This window comes from Molothrus ater, chromosome Z (genome assembly GCF_012460135.2).
Source record: "Molothrus ater isolate BHLD 08-10-18 breed brown headed cowbird chromosome Z, BPBGC_Mater_1.1, whole genome shotgun sequence".
Classification (NCBI taxonomy): Eukaryota; Metazoa; Chordata; class Aves; order Passeriformes; family Icteridae; genus Molothrus; species Molothrus ater.
Genome location: NC_050511.2, coordinates 21,623,806 through 21,636,651, shown reverse-complemented (window position 1 = coordinate 21,636,651; position 12,846 = coordinate 21,623,806). Strand labels below are relative to the sequence as shown.

General features: G+C 38.3%; 1 protein-coding gene across 3 annotated transcripts in view; it reads right to left on the bottom strand.

Annotated features, from left to right (window-relative positions):
* MAST4 (microtubule associated serine/threonine kinase family member 4) overlaps positions 1-12,846 on the bottom strand; it is a 278,816-nt gene that overhangs the window by 60,002 nt on the left and 205,968 nt on the right. For all 3 annotated transcript variants that reach the window (XM_036402886.1, XM_036402887.1, XM_054517825.1), the window contains one exon: positions 1,762-1,831. In XM_036402886.1, coding sequence (XP_036258779.1) covers positions 1,762-1,831 — 70 coding nt within the window. The remainder of the gene's footprint in view (positions 1-1,761; positions 1,832-12,846) is intronic.

The following is a 12,846-nucleotide window of genomic DNA, read 5'->3' as shown; positions in this document are numbered from 1 at the left end:
GGTGGCAATGGATAAAAAAGTATCCATACCCCTAACACCTTTGCCCCTGCTCCTTCAACCTGCTCTATTCACCCTTGTCCTTCCCCTCCTTTGTACACCTATTGAATTTACAAAATAGAACAGAAAAGGCATAAAGTCAGAAGTCTGCTCTCATTAATCACAGTGCATTTTACAATGAAAACTCATCCTACCTTACTTATATGAAAATAACTACAACAGACATACCAAATTAATAAGAAAAAAGTTGCATCAATGCAGTTTTAAACTTCATTGCCATCAAACATTTTTGATATAAACAGAACAAAATCAGTTTCCACAGAAAATTGCTCTGAATGTTTCTTGAGTCCCATTGAAGTAGTGAGATATTTTTAAATCAGAGAAATTTTCTTCAGTTAAAGAATCTATTTAAAGTTCATTGCAGGGCTCTAGAGAGGTCAAAATCCAAATGAAATACTGGAAAACAAATCCTTTTTTTTTCATGAATTCTGAATTCTAAGGTTTGCAAAAGTATAATATTTTAAACTTTCTGTTGATTATGGGTGGGGAAGAGAAACTATTTCTCGGCTGCTGTATTTCTAAGCAATGCTCGATCTTTCACATCTGCTTTTTCCGTTATAATCTATTTCTGGATTTAATGAATCTTTCTAAAAATATGCTCACAAACAAATGCAATCTCTAAAGAGATAGTATCTCTGACAAAAGAAAAACTATCAAGAGGAAGTAGATTCAAAAGAAATATTCAACTTTCCTAAGATAATTTAAAAAGCAGCATCATAAGCTACTAGAAAGATTGACAAGATCTACTGTCACAAATTAACTAGATTCAGATTAAAAAATTATGCAAGCTTTCACCCCTTCACAGCTTTAAAAAAAAAAGTTAAGCCATTTTCTTGCACACACTTATGAGAATTTTTGTGTGCTACTTAACTGATCTCTGAAAATAAAGTGACTAAAACTTCACAGGCAAGTTATAGCTCAGTGTAAACCCATCAGTTAGATGCCTGACACTGCTTAAGCATTCCAATTTCATTTTTCATATATATATATACTCCTGGCTAAACATATAAATTCTGCTTATCTTTACAGATATAAGAGTTAATGAACATATTTGCAGTAGGATGACAATGTGTTAAGTGATGGGGAACCACACTGGCACAAACAGGCAGTCTCCCATGACATGCTATCAACTTTGGTTATGGTTCATTCAATTTTAATTTACTTCATAAATCACTTCAAACTCACTTTTAGATCTTCAAAAATTCTACTACCATTAATTAATCCTCACAACACTCCTGTGACAATGCTTATTGTCTCACAGACATTGGTACAGATATTGAAACAGGTCAATGACAGGTATTTAAGGTATGGTAATGGTATTGCTGCTGTCAGTAACATTAGGACCTGTATTAGAGTGAACTTATAAGCAATGCACTTCTTACATCATTAAAAAAATAGAGGAAGAAACCTTCAAGTAGTTTAAAATTTACCCACATTTCAGTAGGTAAGACGATAATGTCTGAATCAGATTAATTACAATTAAATCATTATTCTATTTTTTAAAATTAAAAAGATATGCTTGCATTGCATCACACATTCAGTAGTTTGTTGCCACTGAGGTTTAAAATGGTTTACAAAAATGAGCTAATACTTATTATTCTAAGTGATAGACCTGACAGATGTGTTTGCAAATCACCTTTTGTATCTGCATACAGCATTTCCTTTATGCAAAATGTGTGTTGAATACTACGAACAACCTCTTACCTTCGTGCAAAAGAAAAGTGGGCTGAGGCACTGGGAGAGAAATTCCTAGGGCTATCTTGAGGACTGTTTCCTGTTGGAGATGGTACACAAAAAAAGTTACTATTAGATGGTGGGGTGAACAGAAGTCACTAAAAACATTCAGATGCATTAAAGCATGCATTTCCAGTGGGTTAGAAATGAATTTCAGAATTTTTTCTTTCACAGCCTCTCTGAAAATAAATTCTGAAACAGAACCTTATTTTGACTCATGTTTCATTTATACTGAGTTTTAGTGCCTGGATTTTGTAATTCATAGAGAACTGTTCATTAAGCCTTTTAATTTGAAAATTCTCAAAACAATTCAATAATTGTTTAAAGAAACCAGTACATTAGCTTGAAAGAATAGGTTTTTAATGTCACAAAAAATATTGTTTTTTTAAAATATCATACAAAACAAAGAAAGATAGAAATATCATTACTGAACAGATTTAGCTCATATGTGAAGTCTCTAAAGCATTTTCACAGGCTTCCTTGCAATTTTTTTTTTCATTGCTCATTTTTTTCTATCTCCAAAACAAACAAGCAGACAACACACTGAACTGAACTTTTTTACCCTTACCTGCATTTTGTGAACAGGTTTCAGCTTTGAGGTTTGTTACTCCTTTCTATTAGAACACCTGATCTCCTGTGTACCAGCATGAGTACCGAAAGGCAGCAGCTGCTGAGAGCTGCTCCACCCCCCAGCCTGTCCAGTTAAAGGAGAAACTGTATTCCTTCCTTTAGAAGGAATAAAAATGACCTCTAAAATAACCCCCAAACCTACAAAATAAACCCCTAAACATACACAAAAAAACCCAAACCCCAAATAAAAATCCCAAACAACCCCTCCCCAACTTCCCCCCCGCCCACAAAAAAAACCCAAAAGGATCCAATATAAAGTATTACTGGCATACATCTAACAATCAATCTTTCCTTAAACTTTTCTTTAAAATAACTGTAGCAGCAACACATGAAAATAGAAAAAAAATAATGCATTTGTTGAAGCATTTTATTTTTGGACATAAACGAGACTGAAACAAAAGCAATTGATTAAAAATAGCTCCTATGTAGCCAGCTAGAAACAACATGAAATTTCTGAGGGGAAAATCACTACATATGCGTAAAAAGGCCAGTATAAAAAACTGAGTCCTTAAAGGGTTTCAAGTGGCCTTGACTGCTATCCAAATGTTTGAATTAACATTGCATTTATCACAGTGATACCCATAAGAGATTGCATTAATTCTATATGGAAAAGCATAATCCTTGAGTGATTAGGTAGCAAACACAGCAATCAACACACATCCCCACACTACTCCCCTCCCCATTTTGTCTAGAAGCAGATGCAAGATGCTTTTTGAGCTGTGCTGAGCAGCTTTTGCAGCTGCTCTTTCCACAGCCTCAAGAGACATGGATTCTACTCTCACTGGCCAATACCCACAAGTTTTTTTTAGCCATTAATCTATCATGGCAGAATTATGTCCTTCCTACACTCTCTGCATCCCCTCAAGACCCCAGGTTCTTCATTACCCTTCAGACACTGCTGAGGGCCTCAATAATTTCAAGGTGGCAAGGATTTTCATTCCCTCAATGGGCTGGAGCAGAGGGAATCTGAAGCCATAAATTCCCATCTTTACTTGGGGACCAAAAAAAAATTATTCTTACCCTGTATCAACTGTAAACACCAAATTACTGAGAGCAACAGTTTATTCAATTTAACAGCTAACTGGATTTCTTTTTCTGCTACCAGAAATTATTTAACAAAGATAAGCTAAAAAAAATAAATTAACATTGTGGAGATAAAACACAGTCACAAACATTAACTGCCGCACTAGAAAAACATCAGCTGTAATCTGGAGTGTGTTGTGGCTTAGATAAGTAAAAAAGACAAAGAAGCTACCTTGAACTCTGGCAGAAGAGCATAGAACTAGCCTTAACATAGTGAGACAAACACCTTCTGACAGGAAACAGTTTCACAAATCAGAATATGGGGCTTTGTAAACCAATTCCTTTTTTTTCGCTAGCTGAAGTTATATATAGATATAAACAAGTTTTTAACACACATCAAGGACATACCTTACTGTCCATGCGTTAAAATATACACAAAAACTTCATAAAGAAGAAAAAATTATGATTAAATAATGCAGCTATCGGTGTGGATTTGGATTTGTGGAGTCACAATGCTGCAAACTATGTTGCTAGAATCAACACAGATCACTTCCTTACAGGCAAAACCTTAAGAAGTCAAAGTCTTACTCAGGAAGAGCATCAGATCCTGTTATTAGGAAAATCAACTTGCAAGCATTACTTTCAATAGCAAATCAGCTTTTAAAATAACAAGACCGGTGACGCCATACACATAATACCTGGATACTAAATCCTGAAGGTTTATCTAGAAATTGTAAGAACTCAGACAAACCTGGAAACAAAGAATGAGAATACAAACCTCTAATGACTGGAGAAACAGCTAGTGCTATTACAGGTATAAGGTGTAGTATTCCAGAGGAGCAGGACAGGCTGGAAGCAGAGTCCCACATGTGACCTCCATCCATCAAGGTATTCACCCACCCATCTGCAAGTCAACACCTGGGAGACTTTCAAATAAAATCTAGCGCCAGTTACTTCTCTGTTCATATGTGCAGGGCTTGCTGAGGAGTCTTTGAAATCTGCTTGCATTGTATGCTTTAATTCTACAGTATCTCTATGTGACGGGGATTACTGCCCAAGTGTTTGATTTAGTAAAGTAAACTGGACTGGTGGTCAGGCATTAGATAATTAACTCCAGCATCCTCTGGGAGACAGAATGAATAGGCAATTAATGTAACAAAACAATACTCTGCTTCATAACAATACACAGGGTGGCTCATTTTGCAAGCACCTATTGTTAAGAAAACTGTATCAAGACAATTAAACTGTGGTTGTTTTGCAAGTAGCTTCAAGAAATCCTATGTCTTTGCCACTAAGGGAAGATACTTCAAGTATTTTTTAAAAAGCATGTTACAGTCACTGCATATTGTAATGTACTTTTAATAGCTGTCTACCTACAAAACCAAGAGTTTCAAATGCAATGATTTTCTGTTAGTATGGAGGGAATACCAGATTAATGATAACTGTTATCCCAAATTCCTGATGGATCAAAGACAAATCCAGTTTGAATTTTTTTACAATATACCACAGTACATCAGTGCTCCATTGATACAACGATGAGTTGTACATTCCTCTGTGTCAGTTTACATGGTGATGAGCCCTGACTGTGAACTGAGTAATACACAAGACATCATTCACCTGCAGTTACAGGCCTTTCTTACCATAACAAACAGCATCAGTCAGTAGAACATACAGCTGGGCAGTAGAATCATTCTGAATACTTCTGCAAAAGTGAGGAGCTCAGGCTATTATTTTCATGTAAGGAGGTCAGGCTATTTAAAAATCTGGATTAATTATACCTGAAACCAGCAAAAAATTTGCCCCAGCTATGGCAAGGAAGGTCTGTATGATCCTTAAATCCATCTACAAAAAAGCTCTACATGTTCCAACCATTATTTAAATACTGAGAGTGCTTTTTTTACAGGATTTAATTTCTATCTGCACGTAACTTACTATTTAGAGTTTCTTCTCCTTAAACTAGTAGATGATTTGAAATTTCCATAACCATTAACTGCACCCAAAAGAAATGCTAAATAAAAAGTTTTGTTTTAGCAAATCTGTTTTTGTAATTCTATATATGACAGTAGTCAGAGTAATTGATATACTGCATGAGTTTTCTTTCAAAATCTGACATTCAGAGCCCTGCTTTACATCCCATCTTTTAGCATTTCAATACTTCACCACAGAAACACACTATGAGGCCTCATTTATTTACAAGCATAGTCTTTCTTTCCCTTAAAATATATGGTGCAAACAACTTTGTTGATTACTATGCTTCAATGTTGCTAACTGAAGTACATCTCTCAAACAGAATTTTCTCATGCAAGCAGTGAGCCCTGACATAGTGAGACCACACTATTAACAGCCAGCACTATACCAATGTCCACCTAAAAGTCTGAAAAGTCCTAGAAATAGGATTTCAAGAGGAGGTAAAACCTTGTTGAACTTTAATTTTGCTTTAGGGAATTGCATCATGTAATCTCATTGTGAAAGACTGATGTCTTGAGGCATTTTGGGATAAATGTGTGCTAAGGAAAGGGGCAGGTCAGACCTTACCCTGGTCTGACAAGGCAGTGCCCTGCCCTGTACAATCCCAGTGCCCTAAAGCCTGTATCCCAGACCAACAGAGATGCCCCTCATTGGCATAGGGGAGGCAATGCCCCTCTGGAGCCCCTAACCCAGCTCCTGAGTGGCCAAATGACTGGAAAACCCACCTGGGGAAAGGGCCCAGGAAGGCCAGGGGCATTTAAGGCCGAACACAAGGCCATGGCATTGTCTAGACCTCACCTCCTTGGGGAAGTTCTCCCTGAATGCTGCTGGAACTCAGGAGTTGTTACTGTATGTGGGCTCTTCTATATCTTTTCTGTCTTTCCCCCCCTTCTCCTTCTCCTAATCACCTCTTCTTAGAATTTCTGAGTAACTTAAAATCAATCCTGCTTAGTGTTTGCTAAGTTCAATGGGCCAAGTCAAATCTTTGAGAAATGTTCTGTGCTGACTGAATGTTGCATTAAAACTTTTGCCCAAGTTCTTTGATATTCTGAAGTTGCCAGTGAAGTTGTTTTTGTTGCTTGGCCTCTTGAGAATATCTTGTCAGTATTTCCCCTGTGCATGCAACTTGAGGTACATGAACAACAGTAAGTAATTTAAAAACTTCATTGAGTGAGCTGTTTGGGGCCTTACACCTATTTATCTAATCTCCTAGAGAAAGTCAGGTTTGTCCCTGCCATACTTGGGTGGACAATTCTTTAAGACCCCTCATGTTCCAGTATCAGTGTATATGACCAGCATGTGTTTCTCTTCCCACTCTGTGGCGGGGGGGGGGAGGAGGGAGAAAGGCAATTCTGACTGGTTTGGATTAGAATACCATCTTCCAGTCTTCCGTTACTAAGAAAAGCAAGCAATATCTTTCAGTCTTATACAGAAATCTCCCACATTCTATCCCACCAGCCCTTCTTCCCACATGATCTCACCTGAATATGTATGACAATAAATGTATAAATCTAACCAGGACACTGTGCAGCAGCATAAAATCTTTCCAAATTAAAATGAAAATTACATTCTTTATACATCTTCTGAGATTTCATTTTCAAAGCTGCACTAGACTGGTCCTTGCAAACATCATGTTATACAGAAAATGCAGTCAGATCCTAAACTAAACTCCCTGTAATAGGTGAGTTCACAGTTCATCATAGACATTTCTGTTACAGGTCCTCCAATACAAAATGTTGCATATTGCAATTTCATATTTTTTTATTACAGTCATTCACTCACTTCAAAATAGTTCCCCGATGCTATGTCATACTGGATGTCTTCCAAATTTGTGTAAGCTACAGTAATTTTATGCCATTGCCACTTATAAGAAGAATAAAGTGTTTGGCCACAAAAACAAAACCTGATGACTTGACTGATAACCTCCACTCACACTTTATATAATCCTCATTTTAGCACAAGCCTCTTTATACCCTTAAACAATTTCCTACTTATCTTACAATTCCTGTCCTAGTCATCTCAGTGGTACCACATGGAATATTCTTAAAATACAGACAAATAAAATGTACAGCATTGCTCCTAATAGCTAAATCTTGCTCCTTCAGCAGATACAATTAAGAAGCACCACCTGTGACTATTAATCATTAGGGGTTAGTATCAACCACATGAAGAAGCTCCTGTGATTTCTGAGGTGGGGACACCTGAATGCCCTGACTTGCTGAGATTATAATCATTCACTCTGCAGGCTGGGTGGTGCAGATGACCTGCCTACACAGCATCAGACAGTCAGCTAGAAAAGCCCATTAATGACACAGGCACCAGGTACCATCCAAGCTAATGCTGCAACTCTTAGCTTCCAACAATTCTGTATGTATTCAACAGCTCATGGAAAACTTGTAAGTACTTTTCAGCAGGTTTAACACCTTTCAGCCCAAATACTAAAGGCAAAGGATGTCCTCACCACTAACCTAAGACAGTTGCTAATGAGCCTAAAGGTATTACCTAGCATGTTTTCTATTTTTGCAAGAAATAGAAACACTTTATGTAGTGAAAGCTGATACTGTGTGATCTTTACATGGATGCATGAGGCATGGCAAGAGGCTTCAGGTGCAAACTAAAGTCTGACTTTCCAGACAGAAATTATCTTTGCAAGCAGCTACAGGTCCTGCATAGAGAAAAACTAATTTGTATATATTGTATTGGCAATTAACATACATTAACAGACATACAGTATCTGCTGTACATACTATCTTTTTCATATCTCATTTATCATCCTCAGTCTCAGACCTTACCCCATGGGGTCCCAATCCTTGAACTACTTACTGCTCTAATAACACTTTGGTGTATCCCAGGAGCTTTTATGGTCACTGTTGCTTACAAACAAATCTACCCCTTCCCTGACAGGTGCCACTCATGGACTACTTGCACTCTGCACAATCTACTTACTTCATAAGTGTGGTGCTGTCTCACTGCCTCTCCCTCCCATCTGACATGAATCTGAGTATGACTGGGATGGCAAGGCTAACAGTTAAAATCTCCATGTAAGTATTCAGTGTTTGTCCCAATCAGCTTGCATCTGTAAAGATTAACAACAAACTCCCTTGTAGGAAAAATCTTCTGTTATCTCCAGAGCAAGCAGTGAAAACTGTGGGGGGAGAGTGAGGGGATAATTTGCCTGAGATCTCTATATTAGACTTTCTCATATGGGGCAATTATTATTACCCTTAACTTGGGCCACTGGTCCTCCTCAATGAACATCTATCTAAACTAGAGAATAGCTGATACCTCCAGTTCAGACTGCATCTGGATGAAAAACAGGACTATAAGAAAGAACATAGGTATAAAATGCAGTTGAAGAACTATGCTTACATTCAAGATGCTCGTCCTCTAAAATAGAGCAATCCTATTCACATCCAATCTAGTTCAAATCCAGTTTATGACTAAACAGTAGCTACCTGAGCTCTTCAGCAGATCTGAAGTAATAGCACATTGCTTCCAAAGGTGCAGCCAGACCTCTAAATGATTGGTCTGCAGATACCAAAGATGAAAATGTTCTTGAGCAAAGTCACAGGTACTGGCAGGAGTGGTTATGCAGAGCACTCTAAGAGAGCTCCACCTTGAGATTCCAGAACACACCTTCACTCACTTTGCTACATTTGACACAGAGGACTCGCAGCACTTTTCTGTTCTCAGAGATGGGAGGCCTTTGGGGAAACAAACCCAAGTAGCTTAAACTAGTGGTCCAAATAAAATCATCTCAAGTATGCCATGCAGAGTTAACTGAGAATGTATCTGGCTTGCTCTCAACAAGCAATGAATTAACGCTGAAGGGAAAAGCTTGTTAGGGAATCCAAGGGTGTCCTCACAAAGAATGAAAATACTCACTTCAGATGCCTCTGGGGCAACGAATTCCTAAGCAATGCCAACCATCTCATTAGGACTGCACACAAAGCCAAGGATAACACTAAAGACTATTAAGATGATAACTAAAAGAAATTGATCCCGGGTGGATTTTCAAGAGTGTGACAATTTTGATTCCACTCAACTAGAATAGTCTAGAGTAAAGGGCATGCTGATTTCGGCTGGGATAGAATTTTCTTCTTAGTCACTGGTTCAGCGCTGTGTTTGGAGTCAGCATGAGACTAATGCTGGCAGCACACTGATGTTTTAGCTGCTGCTGAGCAGTGTTTACCCTTAGCCAAGGACTTTCAGTGTCCCATTCCCTGACAGTGACCACATGCACAAGGCACTGGAAGGGAGCACGGCCGGGACAGCTGACCTGAACAGGCCAAAGGGACGTTCCACAGCACAGAACATCGTGTCCAGGATGTAAACTGCAGGGAGCTGGCCAGGAGGGGCTGGCTGCTGCTGGGGGCTGGGCTGGGCATTGGTCAGCATCTTGTAAGCAATTGTATTGTGGGTCACTTGTTTCTCTTGGATATGATACACCACTCTCTCCTTTTCATTACAATTGTTATTGTTGTTATTATTATCTTCAGTAGTAATATTGTATTTTTTTGTTTTGTTTCAGTTATTAAACTGTTCTAATCTCAACTCACAAGTTTAACTTTTAATTTTTTTTTCTAATTTTTCTTCCTCCTGTAGGGGGGATGGGTGGGTGAGCAGCTGCATGGTACTTAGCTTTTATTGCAGGTCTTTATCCCTTTGTTGTGCTTTAATCCCAGCTGGCAACTAAGATGGTAAAAACATTAAGAATATAGTCCACTTAAATAAGAGCAATGAATGGAACTTCTCAGTAAGGGCAACAGCAGGCTCTCCCCAGAGATGGATGGAGCACCTGAGAGTAGGGAGTACAGGAGTGGGATCCAGTAGAAGAAAAAGCCTAACATGCAATGTGAGGAAGCTAAAGATTTCTAGGATAGGTGATACAAAAAGACTCCTCAATGTCTAAAGTTCCTGGCTTTCTCCTCAGTTAAACTGAGTCCCTTAAAAAAGGCAAGTGATGCAAGAATCAGTATTTTCTTTTGACAACCCAGTGACAAGAAATTGTGCAATGGTCTCACAAAGTTAAATCAGATATTAGCATCCATGCAACCTGATCCTCAGCCTGAACTCATGTGGGCAGATTGCATGAATGAAACAGAACTCTAAAAACACACAAGGAAAACTTCTCCAGAGCATGTGCTCTTCAATGTCCTCCAAATTCTGCACAATCTCACTAGAACACATTTGTCAAAAATGCATGTTATTACCACACTTCAGCCAAGAACAGACTAATGAATAAACCTGTTTTCAGTAAATGCAAGCACTCTGCTGCACATTCAGCTTGCTACATGCTCCCCAAGGACTGGAAACTCTTGTCTGCCTCTCCCTCTTCTATTGTTTCCTCTTCCAACAGCAAACGTTAGTAAGAAATATGCGAAGGTTTTAGAGGATCATCTTCAGTCTCTCTGAAACTTAAGCTTGAGGTACATGCTCCAGGCAGATGATCTAGCTGTAAAGTAAAAACTTCCAATTTAAAGAACTTTCCTAAGAGAATCTCAACTTCAAAAAAGACCCTAAAATCATCTATAGCTGGACAGGAGATATACCAGGTTCTCTCTGTGGAGTCAAGGAGGCCTCTCTGACTTGGATCAATTCCTCTCAGCCAAGGAGAGCCAAGAAGAATAAACCCAGCAAGCTGTACAGCACACACAGTCTCTTGTCACATCCCTCTACCACACTTTGCAAGGAAACAGGCCTCCAGTACATGCCACCACAGAGAGGAGGAAGGCAATGTGAGTGTGCAGAAGCTAGTGCAGTTTAACACCTGGCAGCTCTGACAACACAGAAATCACAGGATCACTATAAATCCAGCCTCCCAAGCCTGACATTCTCACAGATTTATAGACATTAAACACTTGAAACACTGAACTCCTACTGCCTGTGTAGAGAAAAGTATTTAGCTTACCAAATTTGCATATATTTTATTTGTGTGGATTAGGATGACATTCACAGGGATCTGATGTACAGACATGTCTAGGCACACTACCCAGCTGAGCTAAGATCCAATAGTTGTGTGAATATTTACTATAATTACCCATTTACAGAAACAAGCTAATAACACAGCTGGACATGCACATGCAAATGTTAATCTCATATATGTGATGAGACTTACTATGAGATTTACCAGTGCTGCTCAAGTGCCTAGCACACATGCCTTTGGAAGTAGCCACTAAGAGAACCTACTGTATCCCGTGTAATGGGAGAAGCTGTCAGATTTCTGTAATATGCTTTTGAATAAACAGTACATACTGCTGAGTTTATGGAGAAGAACCACTTACACTTAATCCTTTTAGTTATAGAATTGGTTTTCAACCTTCTCAGCCACTTGACAATAGTTGTGACATCAGAAATATTATTTCACTTTTGCTGTTTGAGAAATCAATTCAAAAGATGAAGCAACTTGATGAAAGCCTGAGTCCACTGCCAGACAGGAACTTTCCACCATTTATCAAATACACAACCTATATCCAAATCCCAAGTAACATGTGCTGGTCAGTCCATACTTCAGAGTTCATTAGGCATCACTGGCCCAAGGTTTCCATTTCAAAACAGATGGTATAGTCATTTACAGCAGCAGACATGCTAGAGCAAGCATTGTTACGCTTTCCTCAAGTCAGCACAGCACAACCAAGGACACTTTTTATGGTGACCACAATCTCCGCTTCCAAATGGAAATTTCTGTGTTTGGGAGACCCACAATGGCATTCCAAACATTTCAAAATTTAATTTTTCAGTTTAAAAACAGTCTGCACCATGTTTTACTTTGTTGTTTTAAATGCTCTACTGCGTTGAACTCTTTACAAATTTTCATGTTGCCTGGATTCCTACTTGTGGCAGCAAAAATCTAAGAGCAAAAATCACCACCAGGTTTTCTCTAACAATGTTGCTTCCATAAGAAAACTGGAGATGCCTTAATATACTTCAAAAACTCATGTGAAGCTCTGCACCTTCTTGTTTAGCATCTCCCTGCAAGAAGTTCTCCAGAGTATTCAGAGTCATTCATTACACAAGGATTAGTGTGGTGCTTTCATTTTGGCCTGTAGTTATTGCCAATGCACCCTCAAAAATAAAAAGACAATAAATATTTGTGTAAATGTGAGGTGATATGCTAAAAATGTTACTTTAAAAAATTAAGGCAATTATTATAAATTAAATATTTATTTATGGACATTCATTCAAGCTTTAAGTGTTGCAGATGTTTTAAAAGAAAAACAAAATTATCATCAATTTATTGCCATGCACAGCAATAAATACAGCAACTACAACAATAAATACAACAATAAGTACAGCAACTACCACCAAAGTGCCTGAAACTATAAATCCTTGGGAGCAGAAGTTCCAGGATCAGAATGTAATACAGACTCCACTACCTTCATTATGTGGTGCAAGCTATAGGAAGAGCAATGGTAGGACGGGGAGAGAAAATCT